This window comes from Bacillus rossius, chromosome 1 (genome assembly GCF_032445375.1).
Source record: "Bacillus rossius redtenbacheri isolate Brsri chromosome 1, Brsri_v3, whole genome shotgun sequence".
Classification (NCBI taxonomy): Eukaryota; Metazoa; Arthropoda; class Insecta; order Phasmatodea; family Bacillidae; genus Bacillus; species Bacillus rossius.
In genome coordinates, this window is record NC_086330.1 from 358,085,473 (window position 1) to 358,105,215 (window position 19,743).

Sequence of the window (19,743 nt, forward strand, 5' to 3'; positions counted from 1 at the left end):
AACAGAGGTGACACTAGGAGTAAACAAAGAAAATTTAGAGACTCCCTACGAATACTTGGGAGTAAAAGGATCGTTATTATATATTAAATAAATAAAAACAACTGTTACGTCTATAGACTTCCTTATTTTATTAATCATTGTTCTTTTTTTTTTTTTATAGATTGACTTTTCCTTAGTTACATCGGTTTTTTTTATTGATAAGTGATCTTATTTAAATCCCTCACAATTACACTGACTATATTATATATATTTTTTGAACTCATTTCTTATCGGGCCGGCCCTGAATGTTTAACAAAAATAACAATACTTAAAAACATAAATGAAATCAACATTGGTAACTTTAAAGGTTGTACATATAGTCCTTCCAAAACATAATATAAATTTCTTCTCCTCGAACTGCTTTTTACTGTCCGCTGTCTTAACTGGGTTACACTATTTCTGAGTTCGTGAATAAAAAGATAGAATTATGCGGGTATCACCCGGGGCTGTAGGTAGACAGTGATCGAGGTAGTAGACCTAATGATGTTGGATTCTGCGCAGGAACTGACTCCAGAGGTTCTGGCAGAGGATTTTGGTTGCCCCAAACTTGGAACCCTGTCTGAAACAGAAGTCCAAATTCCAAAGAATTAGACCTGTTTCCAGACAGTATACTTAAATGGCGCAAAAGGCCAATAGAGGGAAATTAAAAGGGGGGGGGGGATGACGTCAAGACTTACCAAAACAGGGTGTTGGTCCTGGCGCTCAGGAGAGGGCGTCTCGTCTCCGCAAACTCGAACCACGTTTCGCGGTAGCCACGGAAGTCATCATGAATAATGAGAAAATATTTTATATAAAAATACTAAGTTTCTCTACTTTCAACTAAACTACTGACTGGTTAATAATTTTAGCTAGGGACTCCATCCCTCTAGTCTGAGAAGACTACATAATATACGATGTCGATGATTCGCCGAAGATCGCAGATACAAACGGTACCAGTCAGTCAGGAGGCGCGCACCGAAGTAAGTTCAGCGCGGGATATCACCAGAATATCATAAGCGCTGGGTCTCTAGAGAATGGGAGGGGGGTTAGGCTCTGAGCCGAAAATTACCGAGTCCACCCGAAGGTGTCCGGCATAAAAAAAATTAGATCTTACTGGAGTGACTGCGCGACTGAGGCGCTATCTTTGGGTGGCGAGAAGAAGTACTAATAAATCGACTAGTGACCGACGAGAGTGTCAAGCTAGGGGGTAATGGAGTAACCAGTGGTGCCACCTAGCGGCCTGAGACATAAGGAGGGGAGAGAGGTTGTCGTTACCTCCGCGCGAGCGCGGTAGTGTCGGCGCTGCAGACGCCTCACAAGTGGCATTAGTTACCACAGTCGTCGCTAGGTGTCGCTAAAGTCCAGAATCGTAACTGCGGCTGTCAAGCCTGAGATGGCCTTGACTTCGGTTAACGTACCCGTGCGGTCGTCGCCCCTAGCCACACTTCTGAGAAGAAAGTGGTGGGTGAGCAGGAGGAGGAGGATGGCTTCAAAAAATGCATGGTCTGTGGGACACAAGGCCCACGGGATCCTCCTGTCGTGTCTTGCTGCTAGTGAACCTTATACCGATTCGTGACAGAGTTAGCAGGGCTCAGCACTGCTTCACAAGCTGCTGTAGGCAAAAGGTAGTCACGCGAAGAAATAAAGTTACCGGCCCCGACGTGCCTGGAGGCGGGAGAAATATTAGCCAGAATGCTAGCCTAGCATGAGGCTGGGAAAGAGAATCAGCTCGCCTCTGAGAACAGAGGCTGAGGGCCTGGCCGTAAAGAAAATAAGATGAGAGAAAAAGAAAAGAAAAAAATATATTTCCAAAAATATTTAAGATTACAAAATTTTAAATAAAACGTGCCTAAATCCCTAATACACGGCACACTGTTATCTGCGTGCCTCCGATAACCAATATCTGCCCCAGAGCATAGCATCGGGGAGACAGGGCATCACGTCATATGCTTTGAAAACGACGTGGTCCCCTACACTTAGTTCATTGGTGTTATGTAGATTGCAGCACTCACTAGGGCCATAGTTATGGCAAAACACGAAGACATAGTGTTTATTGCTAATGCTTACACCTAGAAAAATTGAAGGATGTATTGTATTAGGAAAATTTTATTTAAACTGTAAGTAAAAAAAAACTAAAAAATCTAGTCTTTTAAACTTAAATTTGTCATGTGTAGCATTCATATAAATTTCTATGAGTGTTTTACTGCAAAAAATGCTATGCCATGGTATACCTAGTTTAAGGCTCATTCAGTTTTTTTTATGTAGTTTTTTTTTATAAAATAGAAACACTTGTTTTGTCTGTGAAATCATTCCAGAAGCATGCAAACTAAACAATATTTTAATAAAAAAATGTATTAAGTTTACTTGAAATTTTTTTTATAATTTTTTATACATGACCAGTAACATCTTTTATAAGATTACGAACAGGTATCAGCAAAATTAAAGTTCATACCCATCTCTCTCCCTTAATGAGTAAACTGTATCAGGCAAAAATATTTGATACTAACTCAAAGTGTCATGCCTATATAGTGTACCATCCGAAGAAATTATGTTAGATAAAAAAAAATTATAACATGAGATTGGAAGAACAGGAAATGTGTATTGCTTTTGGCGCTGACTGGAACCACTGTTGGCAGGTGTGTCGCGTGGCCTACGAGCTGATGCAGACGATGTACCCGGACGCGTCGGACCGCTTCCGCTCGCTGGACGACATCTACTACTACGGGGGGCAGACGGCCCACAACCGCGTGGCGGTGCTGCCCCACCGAGCGCTGGACTCGCGCGAGATCGACCTGGAGCGCGGCGACGCGGTGGGGGTGGCGGGCAACCACTGGGACGGCTACAGCAAGGGCAAGAACCTGCGCACCAACCGCGTCGGCCTCTACCCTTCCTTCAAGGTCGTGGAGAGGGTGCAGGCCGTCGACTTCCCCACGTACCCCAAGGTGCCCTTGAAGAGGACCGGCCTGTGAGGGGTGGTCGCCAGACCCCGCCATCTTCGACTTGCAAACGTTCAACCACAACTTGCAGTACACAGAGTTACTACAGATCATGAAAATATCGAGTAATGAACAGTTAACGTTGCTGCAAGTCATGCAAATTTAAGTATAAGTTTTTGAAAAACAGTCAACTTAAATTGTGTGATGGTGCTGCTATCACTAGTATTTTTGCTGTAAAATTGTATCGCTGGTTGTGAAACGTCCGCTAGAATGCGTTGACACCAGTTTTAACCTCGCGCAGGGCACCGTTCATAACAAAAAAAATAGCTGATTTGTTTCCTTGCTGGGATTCTTTGGACACGTTCTGGAATACGGCCCACGAGCTATGTTCTGCTTGTATCCCAACGAGGCAGTGCTTATTCGCTACCTTACCTGAACGTCTTGAAAAACCACCCTAAGTGGTGAACTATTATCTAGCAGCTAGTCATTATTCCTTTAAAGCATTCCATTTAAATCTTGACTATATTTTAATTAAGCCAAATTGTTATGGCCTTAAAACTGTTGAAACCGGAATGGTGTCTTTCGCTTCCGGTATTTCCCCCTTACCAATCAGATTTTACGTAATAATGTATAAAAAATTGGGAAGATGTTGATTATGCCTTTTCATACCAAAATTGATATACGTAACTGCAAAAAGAAAATTAAAAAATGCAAGATGGCTGGGTCTGACCTGTGTCAGCCGACCGCTGATTGCAGGAGGACTCTCTACACCGACGTGTTGAACGCAGTGACAAGGCAACATTGTCCTGATTTCCGAGGTGAGTTTCTCACAGGAACAAACACGTGTCTGAATTGTGTTTCTTTCTTGCCCGACGAAGTGTTTAACTGTTGCTGTCAATTTATCGTGTATGGGTACACATTCTTTTTTTTTACATCACATGATCAAATCAGATCAACTTTGACGTGGTATAGGTTGCTATATTTATGCTTTATTTTTATTTTTAACTAATTTATTTTATATGTTTAGAAACTTTGTTGAGTTTTGTAGACATATGTACTGGTTATTGAGGGTTCCCATCTCTCCATGATATTCCTTGGATTATTTGTTTTGTTTTTTTTTAGCATATGTCATTAGACCATTTGTGCCAACTATAAATTGTAAAAAAAAATTAATGTTTGACATTAAATTTGGCAATATATATAATGTTGCATCATTTTAATTAAACAATAGAATTTTAACTTGGTAATTTTTTTTTCTTATAAATTTGTTTAAATAAATTATCCAGAAATTTATAATTTGCTATTGTGGCATTTATATTTCTGCCTGCAGTTATAAATTTTAAATGTTAAGCTTTTTAGGGAGATGTAATTTTTGAGAATTCTGAACCATTTTGGTAAGGTCTCAATTGACAGGAAATACCTACAAGTCATGATTTGATAGCAAATCAACCGTTATATTAATTTTACTTAAAAATGTGCAAAAAATTTGGTTTTTTAACTCTCAAAACTTCTAAACATGCCAAAATTGTAACTTCAAAGGTTCTTTTAAAAAAAAAATGTAAACAGCCTTTAAAAGTGTTTCAAAATTTTTAAATATAAAAGAGCGGGGACCCTGTAATTTTTTTTTTACCTCACACATTATGAATTTTTATAAATGTTTCTTTTATATACATATGATCAAATGTACGTAGCTGTGAGTCAAACAAGATGCATTGTAAATACTGTAGTTTTATAGTTGTAACTATATATAAAATATTATTATTGTAAGTATTAAAAACCTTCGCAGGATTCCTTGTGTATAGTTCTACATGTACATAGTGTGATCTATGGGTGCTTTCAGGTGCTCAATATGTGTTCAGAAATGTCTCGTGTTCAGATCACAAGTTTAGAAAGCTATTCCATAGGTTGTAGTGCCAGTTTAATGCCAGGGGTACAAACCCCGTCTGTCACCCTCTGGTTACGTCCCTGGCGAGACCGACATTATTTGCCCAAATGTTAGATGTTAGGCAATGTAAGCATTTATGAACAAGGTGTCATTTGTTACTATTTTTAACATAAGGGACAATAAAATCCTCAAATACCATCAAATTGTATCTATTCAAAAGACTTGATATTAGAGGAAAACTATTGGGTAAAATGTAGTAAATTGAAAAATTTAACACTTAACAACTCAGAAGTCTCTACAGTACCATTCCCCAATATGTTTTTTTTTTACTTTCAGTATGTAATTATGTAAATAAAATTACGATCTGTATTGGATCTTTGTGAAACGAACATTTAATAGGTCGACTGTTTCAACACTATAGTTAATATTTTTATTTCTCATACTTATTTTTATTTTTGACCCTTGAAACCTAGATTTGGATTATAGGGATGTAGTACGAGATATTCTTTGTGATTCAAGTTTTGAGATTGGATTTGAATAATTTGAGATCCAATTCCACACTAATATTTTTTTTTTTATGCATAAAGACAGTAAGGTTTTTCTCTTTATGCATTATTTATATTTTTAATCTTCAATGAAAAGTTGAAAACTGAAGATGTGGTTTTGATATTGTAATATTTGTAAGAAACATTTTTTTTTGGTGAATTTTTGAATTTTGCCAACTACATGGTTTGCTAGTTTTTTTTACATTTATTGTTTTTAGGATTGTTAAAAGTCAATTTTTCAGGGATAAGTTCAGGTCATGAATTTTTTATTTTATTTCTCAGATTTAAAGCTGGATATATATGTTAATAAAAAAATTAAAAAAAAACTGTGGTAAAGAAATCTTTAATGAATATTAATCATGGGCAGTGTAACAGATAACTTTTATAATAGGAAAAGTGGTGGTTTTTTTATTATTATGTGACTTTAAATAAATATGTAATATATTTTAATTTTTCATACTTGTTTTCTTGCAATTTAATCAAAAAATTTGTGATTTAAAAAAATTATAAATTTTGAGCTGTTGATTTTATTGTATCCAAGTAGTTATTTAAATAGAATTTTTTCATAAGTGATTGGGAATGAATGTTTGAATATGCAATTAAAAGGAAAGATTGTAGGAAAATGATTGTAATCCATTCACAAAAAAAATTCTGGTATGTAATGTTATGATAGGTTATGTATCATATAAAAAACAAACATAAGATATCATAGCCATTGATCAGGTTTATTTTATTGTATCCAAGTAGTTATTTAAATGGAATTTTTTCATAAGTGATTGGGAATGAATGTTTGAATATGCAATTAAAAGGCAAGATTGTAGGAAAATGATTGTAATCCATTCACAAAAAAAAATTCTGGTATGTAATGTTATGATAGGTTATGTATCATACAAAAGACAAACATAAGATATCATAGCCATTGATCAGGTTTATTTCATGTTGTTTAACTATTGACAAAATATAAAAACCTTTAATTACCTATAATTTTGGAGTTGCAATCTTCGGAAAATGTACATTGAGTCACAGTAGCAATTTAAATTTTAAATGTTTATCAATTTCTTGTTGGAATATTAAGCTAACAAAATTTTCTGCTGTAAAGTTTGCTTCTACGTAAGTTTTAAATTTGAACATATATGTAGTTACATTTAAACATTTAAAGCACTGTCCCACGCTTATTCAGGTTCTCTGATTGATTATTTAATTACATTTTTGGTTTTGGTGCTATGCTGTACCATTTAGGTAACTCCTCTATCTAGCGGTTTGTAGGTAATGCTTTGTATGTAAAAAGTCAGCATAGGGCTTGTACATTTTTTAAATTCTTTGCAAAGTTTCAATTACTGTAAATAATAAAGTAAAATTACGGCAGCTGTAGTTTTGCTGAACTAGAAAAAAAAATTCTAAAAAATCTTTGGCGAGGAAATGATAAACTACGATACTCATGATCTTGCTAGAAGCAACACATTTTTCAAAATCTGCAAGTTTTTAGGCACTGTCGTGTTAAGCCTTTTTTGTACCCATGTTGTAATTTTTGGTGTTGTCACAGCATGTGACAAGTTGCTAGGAAGACCAATCTGACTGCTGTGCATTAAAATTATTAATAACCTTATTCACCCGCATATGGGTCACACATTTTATGCCAATTTTTTTTGTTTAGTAAGTAATAACATGTACTGCGATGGAAGTTTTTTTTCACTTTGGTTAAAACGGAATAGCATTGCACTGTTGTGGTTGACTATGTGCTTAAATAACTAGCCTGTTTTGGTTTTTAATAAATACATTACGGGCATGATTAAATTGTTTAGTTAAAATATCTCAGCAATGTGTGTAAAGAATCATGAACTGCACCGTTGTGCTTGTGTGTCTGTGTGAGTGCGTGTCTCATCGGTGTGAATGTCAGTGAACCGTTACCGTATAAAATCACCACGTTTCTACGTCGACAGGTTTTTTGTGACGCAACTGTGTCCAAACATTGTTTCATTCATGGCAAAACTGCTGTAAAGGGCGTGCTTGTTTTTATTGAAGGAACTGACAAAAAAATTTGACAAGAAAATAGCATGCTGTCTTTTATCTCTTGGGGAAAGGGACAGGTAAAAAAGAACTATACATGGGAAGGAAAACATGGGTATCAAAAAAAAAAGGACCTAGAGTCAACATCAATGCCATGTTTCTTACGCAGCAATAAGACAAGGGCCATAAAGACTTCACGTGTATATTCTATTGGAGATGGATAAGGTGCAACCCATATTCGAGGGTGATTCTTTCCGTGAAAATGTTTTATATTATTTGCCCCAAATTGAAGTTGCAGCCCATACGCAGGTGCTACTCTTATGCGGGTAAATATGGTACAAATGTTCAAGCTTGGTTCGTAGCGACAATAGCCCCTCCCGAGCCCGAAAATGTGTTTATTTATTTTGGAGGGCGTATTTTATGTTCATATGTTAAACGTTTACTTTTCTTTCATAAATTTGTATGGAACTATTAAGGTTCAGTATTTGAGAATGTGAATTTGTAAATAATCCAAGGTCAATCTCTGGCTTATTTAATGGCATGTTTTACAACTGTGTCCTTTCTTTGTATGACAGTCCCACCCGAGAAGTCTTCCTGCAACTGCACCTGTGTGTGTTACATTTGTTATAGCGTTAATTATTTAATTTGTGGGCCACAAGTTTATGTTTTTAAGTAATCACTTTTTTGTCCTCTCAAATAGTTTTAAATGAATTTTGTGTTGAGTATTTCAAATTTTTAACTATTTTTGTTTGTTATAAACTGAGGCTATAAATGGTAAATTGCTGTACTATGTATATATAATTAATTTTGTTATACACAGGATGGCTAGCAACATGAAAAATCTGAAAAATTCAGGGGGATTTCAGCTACAGGGAAAAGTTAAGAAATTTATTTTAATGATGAGGTTACTAAAAAATTAAAGTTATAGCAAAGGCATATTTTGATTTGTACTAGTCCCCCTTTCCAACCCTATGTAAGTGTTGATAAAAAGCTTTTCATCCTTTTTTGTTCATAAGTGTACCAACACTTTGATCCCATGCATTGAAGTGCTATCAACATTAGTGAGTCAAAATAATATTTGCTTGTTGCGACAGCAAAGTGTGGTATGCCTACAATTCACCTTCTTTCTTTCTTTCTTTCTTGTAACAGCACGATGACCGAGCGAAGATTGGTTCACTAAAGTTGATTGTTTAGTTACACTGAATTGTATTTCAGTTCACTTTGTTTCAATATTCATGGAAGTATCATTTTATATACATCTCATCTTTGAAAGATGGAATTATAAAAGTCACGGTATCTATGCAGCAGTTTTACATAATTTTTTTTTGTCAAATGTTATTAAGTTGCCTTCATTACTCTATCTTGCTTTACAAAATTTTTTTATTACTCTTTATTTTTTTATCATGTACTCTATTTATAAAATATTCAAATGTGATGATGATTCCAGTTGCATGTCTCATTGAAATGCTGAAAGCTTGATTGTAAACATGATGAAACAATTTCTTTAATTTCAAGGAGACAATAAGACACTGTGACTACCTTGGAAGGATTGAGCAGTGTGTGTATCAAGAAACCTTTCAGTTTATTATAAATGCTTATGCTTGAAATAAAGAATGAAGTGAATAGCAACATTAAGTGAATGCCACTGAAAAAAAAAGAGCTCAGACACACTTAAAATATACTATATAAAATTTTAAAATATTTGTTTCCAATATTAAATAGGCTTTGAAATAATGAATATTCGTTTGTATTTTAAATGTTTTGAAGCTGTTGGATATCGAGTCCCTACTGCACAATATAAATGTATAAACATGGAGTTACGAATATTGTCAGAAGACTGAATACTATTATGTAGTTGGTCTCTTTTGTACCTTTCCATTGCTTGCTATATTGTTACACAAAAATGTTGTGGAAATGGTGCTTGACAACATCTGATGATAGTTTGCATGTATGAATTAGAATATCCGTTGTTAAACACACTCCTTCCATGAAATAGTCACTTAAAAATTAGTTTCAATAACGGAAACAATATTGAGCAAATGTTTTCTACTAGGGTAATTTTTCCATATCATGTATCCAAGTTTATCCTGTGTTCCTGATGTTTTAATCCTGTAAACATTGAAGCTGTGGTACATGATGCTTGCCGTTTTAATTTAGGTAGTACGTCAAAAGATCTTGGCCAAACCGGATACAAAACTTTTACAGAAAATAATTATTATTACTACAAAAATCACACTTCAGTGTGAACCAAAACTATTTTGAGATAATTAAAAAGTTTTCATGATTTGGAACATATTGTAAGGGATTTAAATTAAAAAAAAAAAATATTTAATTTTGATCAACTTCCAATTTTTTTTGTAAATTGAGGTGATGTGATAGACTAATGTATTGTGGTTGAACTTGCAAAACAACAATAAGTCAAATTGTATTTTTGGGAGAAAAAAAATTATTAGTTTGATAATTTACACCTTACTGCTTAGAAAAAATGTATGTAATTCCTCATGGGTGCTGCAAATAGGAAGGAAGGAGAGAAGGAATGGTACAAGTCCCCATGTAGAAAATTATTCTTCATGTTCATGCCATAGTTTGACTAATGCCTAAAATATGGTTAGGGGCTTGTAAGATTAAGTAAAAAAAAAAATTGCTTGCGGCACCCATGGGAAATAAAAATTTTTATCATTGAAGACCAAATAAAATGTGACAGCAATAACAAGTGAAGTGTAATATCAACAAAGGATGGATAGGAGGGAATATGACATATGTCACATACCTAAAACATTCAACCATGGCTCACAAGAATAAAACACATTTCAATATTCAAAAACCATTTAAAATATACCAGTAAATGAAAATAGAAAAAAAAATTAGAGTTATAACTTTAATAATTTTTGCAAGATACAATTATATATAAACATTTTTATGAACACTATATACACTGAAAATGTCTAGAAATATACATTCAAAAACTCTTTGATAGCCAGAAAATAGCCCATTACAATTTATTTCTTTGGTTCAAAATAACTGTTTGCAGGAACCCAAACACACAGATGTGTTCCTATATTTACATGTTTTCATGCCATTATATAATAATTTGGCTGCTACTGCTATAAAGAAATGGCCATGAAAAGAACAGAATAAAGAACACTTACATACAAAAGTTAGACAACACCAGTTTGTACAAAATGTTTCTTAAAAACAATGTCTGCAATTGCAAACTAAAACCATAAAAAAATCTGGAATAATCTAACACAACCATAATGTTAATTATCTGCATGCAAGCTAGCATCATTTTTTATATATAAAAAAAAAACTAACTATATTTTGATTTTTTTGCACATTCATTTCTTTTAATCACTTGTACTACAAATGTTGCGAGCAATGCAATGAAATAAACTGAGAACATTTAAAAGGAATGAAAAAGAAGATATGGTAATATAAAATTGTACCCAACAAACAAAAACAATATAATCTTGCCATGTAACAGTACATTCACAAGCCCTTAGATGTAGAAGAGAATGTGTGACTGTTTTGTCAAAGAAGCAATGTGCAATAAACTAGAAACATTAATGTCTAAGAAATACATCTTTATGTCAGGGTATAATAATGATTACAATGTTGTAGTCTGTATCCATCAGCACCTAACAGAAAACTTACAGCAACTAAGTGGTTACACTATTTTCAAGCTACTTGGATTACATTATGGTAAAACAAGGCATAACTGTAAAATTAAAATCTCCACAACATAAAACTGATCCCATAGTCTTTAGTACTTGCAGGTATAAAATCATAGAATATCTTCTGTTGCCTTAAAGTAAAACTGCTGCACGATACTTCGGAAACTCTGGTTTTAAATACAAGCAAACGAAGTAGGATAATCAGTGGGTTGCTTCTACAATATCACAGAGGTTCAACAGCAACATGTTACACAGCACAGAGCTTCCAACTTAAGCTATAACTAGTGGCTCATCATCCGAGAATCCTCGTATCACGGGTGAGTCTTCTTCATCTGCAAAAGGAAAAAAAAATTATTAATACACATACGCTAACAGTGTAACATTATCATCGCTCTTTGATAACCTGTTTCTCCTAGCATTGCTGCAGAGTGCGTGGCGCAAAGATAAAATGCATGGGGGGCATTGCGTCATGATTTGACAAGGCAGATAGTTTTCAGCATTTTTCAGTGATAAAGTAGAGAGCCGTGGCTTTAGTTTGCTACGTTTCGACCGCACATATCTGTTTAATGTAATTTTGGCCTCCACTTGCAAATATGAATCTACCAACCTCTGTTGTTTCAATTTTCCAGCGTTAATGATAGGATTAAATTGATCATGAATAGATGTCAAGACACATTTGAATTGTAGCATGCTAATGTTTTAAATTTAACACCTTCATACGAATCGCACTGCCAATATGGTTGCCATCCTCGTGCATATTGAATAAAATCTACAGCATGGAAGATTATTGAACAGAGACAATTAACATACAATGTAGTTTGTGAAGCGGTTCTTCATTAAAAACAATTTTTTGTCACTTTTTTTTATCATGTCATACATATATATTTTCCATTTGCACAATATTAAAAAAAAATATTGAAATTATGTGTAATTTCTAGTGTATATTGAGTTAATATGTTTGTTATACTCATCATTTTTCAAACATGCGCCTTACAATTAACTAGTTAAGCTAAAATTCACTAACTGTGTGTGAAACCAAAAAAAGGCCCGATAAGTTGCATTTTGGATGGAAAAAATATTGAAATAATAATTTGGTTTCCAAAGGATTACCTATAATAAAAGCGACATAAAGACTAATTTATGTGATCTAAAAAAAAATTGTAGTGATTAAACCTTTCAAATTATCCATCCACAATTAATATATCTACAGAAAACTTAATACAGAAGCTGTGTTGCAAACAGTGGAAAAATATTTGAAAATCCAAGATGGCAGGGCCTGATCATCTTTAATTTTTTTTTACTATTTTCTTATTAATGAGGAAGGTTATTTTTTCATATATGTATTTATTTTGTCAATAATAAATTCTTTGAAAGACTATGTACAGTAGAGTCTCGTTAATCCGGACCCCGCTAGTCCGGACGTCCGGTTAATCCGGACGGATCTAAAAAAAAAAAAAAAATGATGAAAAAGAATGTTGTGACAAAAGAAAATAAGAAAATACATTTCTAAGAGAAAGTCCTCTTGCCCTCAGTTGCCGGGAGTCTTACCGCTAGTTTTATGCTCATCGTCTGTTTTCCAAGAAGTGACTCACTCTATATCTGTGAGTTGTTTTATTTTGTTTCCTTCAGTCGATGGTTACTCGTGCTGGTGATAGGTGCCCGTGACAGTTATTTTTATTCAGTGCGAGTGTTGTATTGAGTGCACTTATTAAGAGCAACGTAATGGCTACTAAACGTAAGAAAGTGACTGTAACAATGGAGCAAAAACACCAAGTCTTATTTCGTATTGATGCGGGTGAATCATTAACTAGAATCGCGCAAGATTTAGGAGCGGGAAAACAAACTGTTTCTAATTGGGAAAAAAAATCGGAAAGAAATTGAAGATTTTTGTGCCAAAATGGTGAGTAAGGACAGTCTGGGTAAAAGAAGCATGTTAAAAAAAAAATGAAACTTTAGACGAGGCTTTGTACATTTGGTTTTGCCAACAACGTGAACAAGGCGTTCCGCTGTGGGGCGTAAAATTACAAGCGTTCGCGCTCAAACTCAACGAAAAATTAAATGCAAATTAATTTTAAATTTAATGTATTGTGTTATTTATAAGTTACATATATGTACTTAGTTTTTTAAGTACTTTATAATAAAACACAGTTGATTTTTAAGCATAAAGATTTTTTCTTTAGCCTATAACACTTGTTTTTGATACATTTTAAAGTTGATTACGGTTAATCCGGACTTTCGGTGATCCGGACAGGGTCCGGTCTGGACAAGTCCGGATTAGCGAGACTCTACTGTAATAAGATTGTAACACTTAACGGAGGAGATCCATGATGGTAGTGCCTGATCTTTTAAGGTTTTGAACTTTTTACTCTTTTTTTAATAATGAGGTAGTTTTTTTTAATGCATACATATATTTATTTTGTCTACAACGAGGTCATTCTAGGCAGTAACACTTAATGAAGGAGATAGTGGATCACCTGCCTGGGATAACTTGGAAAAGGGGGGAAGAGGGGAACCAAAAAAAAAAACCCGAAACCAATTATTCTTGCTGCTTCTTTGAGTGAAACATGTAGGGGTTAATACGGAAAAGAAATAAATAATTGTAGCCCACTAAGGATGACATCAATAATCTTTCAAATTATTCTCTTCGTAACGTTATGTGGCTAAGCTGCTATAATTTTTGTACTCTGTCTTTACTTGTCTCCCCCCCCCCCCCCCCCCCCCCCCCCCCACCCCGTCCCACACAGACACACAAATGCTGGCAAGGAGGAGTCTGGACCCCAGCACACCTGGCTAAATCCCTGGATGCAATAAAACTAGTATAAAGGGTAATTCCCAGCACGAGGACCCAGTGGCGGATCCAGGATTTTGGTTAGGGAGGGGCTTGACCCAGCTGAGGCTAGGCTTTATCAAGGCAAACACTAAAACAATAGTGGACCCAGATGCTTTTGGAGGGGGCTTGAGCCCCTTACCCCCTCTCTGGATCCGCTACTGCAAGGACCGCCGTGGGGCGACTCACCCAGGCCGTCGGCCCCGGAGAAGGTGGCGGAGCCAGAGCGGGAGTCGTAGTGGCTGTTGGCGAACGAGGCGAAGCTCTTCTGCAGCCGGCGGTGCCGCACCACGAAGACGGCGAGGGCGACGGCCAGCAGCACCACGAGGGCGGCTACCGGGAGCACCACGCTCACCAGCCGCGTGTTGGCGCCACTCGCGCTGGCGTCGCTCGCCGGGCCCCACTCGCCTGCCACATTCCATGAGCATGAGCCCGGTCGCACGAGTGCCCAACCACTGAGCCGTGTGTAACCTCTGTACGTGTACCATTATATTTTCGTAAATAAAATTTTTTTAAAAACTAATACAATACTACCGTATGTACCCGAATCTAAGATGACATTTTTTACCATAATTTATAATTCAAAACAAAGGGGCCGCCTTAGATTCAGATACACTGATTTTTAGGTAAACATACCTATTTTGGGGTCAATGTTTTTGGGTTGTGCAGTAGTTATTGGCTACACATGTTATGACTGATGTTTTTGGAAAGTTCTATAGCACAAGATGGTGCCCATCTAGACTAGTTTCTTGTACAAAAACATGCATCAGCATAATGAAACTCTTAACAGTTTCCAACAGTTACAGTACCAGCCATATATCTATTTATTTCTTTTTGTACATAAACTGTTAACAGTATTTCAAAAGTGGTGGTTGAAATCCTTTGTAACATTCACATTTTCAATTTTATATTAATTTGTTGGCATGTTTTTATTACAATAAAATTTTTTTCCCCCTGAAAACATGAGGCTGTAGTTTGGGGGTCATCTTAGATTCAGGTAAATACGGTATGTACAGCCAGTAGAAGGTAAGCTTGGGCAGTGTTTCGGGCTTTGCGACATGTTTTTTTTTCCCCTGTTGTATATGCCCACGTCGACCGGGGCTACGCCCTCCCTAAGCCCGATGTGCCTCATGTCTCGCCCTTGCAGGCCCCCTCCTCCCACCACCACCCTCTATGACCCGGGCGTTTCAAACCACCCTCCGTAGTGTATGGGTGTGTGCGTGTGTCGGAACGCGCCCACCGGTGTGACGTCAGGTGCTTTGCTCCCGAACGATGCCGAGCGAGGACGAACATTCCCGAGGCAGACTTTATTTTAATATTAAATTAGTTATGTTATTTTATTGTTTTCAGCCAATAGGCTAATTTAATTGAGGGTTTATGTATGTTCATTCCTTTACCGGTGGCACGCATTATTTAAATACATGTTAACAGCCGATGGCCGGATGTGAGTGGTGGACCCGCCTCGAGGTCGCACCGTCCCTGCCCGAGGGAAGGAGCTTCACGCACCCGTCGTCTGCAACTCTCCACGATTACTGATCCGCGTCCATCCGGCTATTTCATTTATATAAATCATTTTCTTTAACTCCAGGACTTACCTCGGGCAGTAGACTGTATTACTAGTGGAACACATGAAACGTTATGCTCCAACTATCAATGTATTACTCAAACTGGAGTCCCTGCCCGAAATATATTTGGCAAGACACTGCATTCCGTATTTTTACTTCCAATCAAAAAAGGCAACACCATGACATATCAACTTCTGACTGGACGTAAGCTTCATCGAGAAATATGCAAGTGCCGTCATATAAATTGGCTAGTGATGAACAAACTTTCAATGGTCTCCCACGAGATTTAGAAGTATCCATTAATGAGAAGTTACTTGGCGCAGTTAACATCTTACTCTTTGGTAAAATTATGCAACTGCCACATGTCACAGATAACTGGCTTTTTTTTGCAACCTCTATGGTTTGCAACAGGAATTAATTTGTGGCATTATTTTTTATTTTTTGTGAGATGACAATAAATATGCGCCAACGAAACGATAGTGAATTCATTGATCTGTAAAATAATTTCAGAGTTGGTGAATTAACTACCAATCAGATTCAATTGCTATCTGAACCTGGGAAATATCTTTAACAGGAGAGTTTGCTGACAGAGTTGCAGTTCGAATCCATCCCACTGTGAAATAAGTGAATGCTTACAACGATAACATGACCGCAGAAAATGCTGAAACACAAAAGAGTTCATACCATAAACACTGTAGATGAAGCTCGTGAGATAGCCACTTATGGAAAGACACCACCAAAAATGTTTGTTACAAAAGATGTGTATAACTGCGGAGGTTTATAATCAACGCTGAAGTTAGTTGAAGAATACCAGGTCAGGCTAAGGCAAAATATATCGCTCTGACGGGCTTGTAAATAGAGCAATGGAGATTGTCAAGAAATTAAAGTGGCCTGCTCTTCGGAGAGAACAAATTGAAGAAGGCGAATTACCGGAATGTGTATTTATAAAATTTAATGATGATACGATTGGAAGCAGAATGAAAGATGAAGATGGCTTGGTTGCGATAACTTCTGTTGTTGCAACAATTCAGGACACTAAAGGATATGGAGACGTCGAGTGCCAAATGTTACCTTTGACTCTAAGCTGGGCAGTCACGGTGCACAAGCTACAGGGCACTACACTTGATAAAGCTGTTACAGACCTAGAAAACCAAAATTTCACTAAAGGCCAGGTGTATGTAGCTCTCAGTCATGTGAAAACCTTGAAAGGAATAGCATTATCTGATTTAGAATCAAATACATTTTTGTGTACACCACACAACGAAAGAGCATTGTCATAAATGATATGATTGCAAAGTCTAACTTCGTCCTGTAACTAACATTATATGCTTTTTTACTTAAAATATATATTAAAAATTGTATAATTCACATACAATAAATTAATTCACCCTTTTTATGCTGTTATTTTACGCTAAAGAGTTCCAATGTGTTTCTGCTTAGTTCTATAGTAAGGTATTTATAAAATATAAACGTAATATCCATAATATAACTCAATCTACATACATGTCCATGCTATTTGTCTTTAACCTTTGTAGTCCAAGTTCGTTTAGTCCAGTCCAGCATGTCCTTGACCATAGTTAGGTATCTATCTTGTTTTAGGATTTTCATAAGGCTAACAATACCTCAATCACTTTACATTTCAAATTTGATTTTGAGGAGTTCCTGGCATATATTTGAAGTACAACTTCCAATAAAAATTAAATAAAAATCAAAAATGGTATCACCTTGGAAATATATTGAACCCAATTCAAAAAGAATCATTAAAATTAGTTCATAAACAAAGAAGTTATTCCCAAACATACATTAAAATTAACAGTGGTTGGCTGCAACTAATTTTTTATCCTGTGAAATATTTTGAGTTTAGTGTTTAAATTATTTTTTGATGGGGATGGGTTGGTCTATCCTATAACCCTAATACACCATTGAATATTTTAGTACTTGAATGATTTCTGTTTCGAAGAAAAGTATTGTCGAATTTAGTTTGTTTATATATATATACACACACACACCTACATACACATATACATATTTATACCGTATTGGCCCGAATATAAGGCGACCCCGAATATAAGGCGACCTGCAGTTTCAGGAGGCCAAACAAATGTAAAAATAATTTTTGGTAGAAATTAATGTGAAAATTCATTAGACATACATTTTGTGTTGATAAATCGTTTTTGCATTTATGTATAACAATTAATTTATATTTATCACATTACTTATTTAAAATAAGTTTGAATGGCCTACCCTAAAAGTCAAAAGAAAACAATTAGAAAATATTTACATTTTTAAGTATTACATTAGAAATTTTTTCGTATGTTTACTCTAATGAAGCTGCATAATTGTCATCTTCAGAGCTGTTTATTTGTCTAGAGCTCGTTCCCCGCCGTTCCACCGATGTGTGATTGTGTGATTGTTCATTTTTCACAGTTTACTGTATCTACGAATTTAAAATTTTTACAATGGCTATTAATCACTCTTAAAATACAGCATTTAACTTTCCGTTTGACTTAAGCTACGTATTACCACAGAACAAGGCGTATTACTATTTAGGGCCGGTTTTATGACCTCCGGCTAAAGTTCCGGCTAAAATTTAACCGCAGGCTAGCTCTTATTTCGGTTTTATGACTCCCTGTTAACGTCTACCTTCCAGCTAAAGTTCCGGCTAACCTAGCGGGTGGATGAACCGGCCGCTAGCTGCTTAACCAGAGGCTAAAAGCAACAGAAAATAAAATGGCGATGTATCAGGCGAGGTTAGTTGTTGATAGTGATGATGACTATTTGAGGAATTCTATTGAATATTTACAGGATGCGATGGAATAATTTACTACTAAATGTAAAATGCTTCGCCGTATTCGTCAAAGTTTTATTAAAAATTACATGGCATGAAAGTGTAGTAACGCTTTTCTATTTTCGTCGAGTCGTGTATTATTATTTGACTTTAATTGATCACGAAGTACATAAACGTATGCTATGTATATAAACTTAAATGTTCCTGCTTAAGAATATGTGTAAATAAGTGAATTTTAAAATTGCAAAACGAGGGTTATTATTACCTATAAAATGCGTGTTTTCGTGGAAGTTGTATCTGTGAATTTTTATTCGTAATACAGTGGACATATGCCGGGAATGAAATGCACTTCATACGACTTCAGACGTGGTTCTAATTCAATGAATACAATTGAATGTGAAAATAAATGTTACCCAATTATCCCTTCCCTATCTTACAAACCATTAGGTACTTATTATCTACCTGCCACGCAAGTGCAAAACGAAAACAGCACTGGAATTATTCTGTTTACCGTATCCAAGTTTATCCCTTGATCCTATCGGCATGACCCTGTATATGTTGGTCTTGTTTTACATTATACTTGCTGTTTTAATTTAGAATGTTGAAAAATCCTGTACATAACACAACATACCTAACATATCACGATGCAAACAAATTATGTCAGGTCTTGTAAAAATATATTTCATTCGTATACATTTTACAATAATTATTTCCCCAGTGAATATATCTAGGATCTCTTGACCTACTAAATTAAAACAGCAAGCATCCTATACCACAAACTAATTCCATCAGGATCGGATTAATTTGGATATGTGATACGAAACTATTAGTACAAAAATGAAACCTACACCAGTGAAATGAAAATCGACAAGTATTTTCCCGAAACGGGGTCTATATTATTTGATTATGAAATAAATTTATTAAAGAAATAAGTGTTCTCTAGCAAAAATGTCATCCCTATTTATTTGTTGGTATAGAATTACTTCGTTAGTTTTGGCTTAATATATAACCTAACAAAATCATGTGTTTCAATACAAGAGTAAAGTTGAAAACACACGGTTTTGAATCGTAAATTGTAATTTTATGGTTTAATACAAAGCAGGTTTGACGTCAAAGTAATTTTTGGTTAATTTAATTATATCTGTTGCAAGATAAAGTTCGCGGCATATTTCTTTACTGCAGCTGTAAACATTCCGAATCACAATACAAACAAACAGCTGACTAACATTCTACCAGAAAAAATAACTGTCTTGCAACAAAAGTTACCAAATTCTGTTTTATTTCATTACCAACACAACCATTATTACACCACACGCATGGTCAGGTTCCGGTTAGCCAACCGCAGGCTAAGTTTGGGTCATAATACACCCCTCGTTCGTTAACTGGAGGCTAGCCTTACCTGGAGGCTAGCTAACCTGAAAATTTAGCCGGAGGTCATAATATCGGCCCTTAGTAGTGTGTTAAACGTAAAAAAAGCAAACAAAGAATGCATCTCGCC

At 35.6% G+C, this 19,743-nt stretch overlaps 2 protein-coding genes across 2 annotated transcripts in view; one reads left to right on the forward strand and one right to left on the reverse strand.

The window, feature by feature from the left end:
• The window catches only part of LOC134528289 (alpha-(1,6)-fucosyltransferase), a 40,898-nt gene extending 31,878 nt beyond the window's left edge, over positions 1–9,020 (forward strand). The window contains exon 11 of the mRNA XM_063361783.1: positions 2,655–9,020. Within this exon, the coding sequence (XP_063217853.1) occupies positions 2,655–2,987 (333 nt within the window). The 3' untranslated portion in view covers positions 2,988–9,020. The remainder of the gene's footprint in view (positions 1–2,654) is intronic.
• A 1,235-nt stretch (positions 9,021–10,255) lies between these two features.
• LOC134528287 (sortilin-related receptor-like) overlaps positions 10,256–19,743 on the reverse strand; it is a 121,888-nt gene continuing 112,400 nt past the window's right edge. The window contains exons 31-32 of the mRNA XM_063361782.1: positions 14,082–14,300; positions 10,256–11,397 (exon numbers count right to left, since the gene is read on the reverse strand). Of these exons, the coding sequence (XP_063217852.1) occupies positions 11,336–11,397; positions 14,082–14,300 (281 nt within the window). The 3' untranslated portion in view covers positions 10,256–11,335. The remainder of the gene's footprint in view (positions 11,398–14,081; positions 14,301–19,743) is intronic.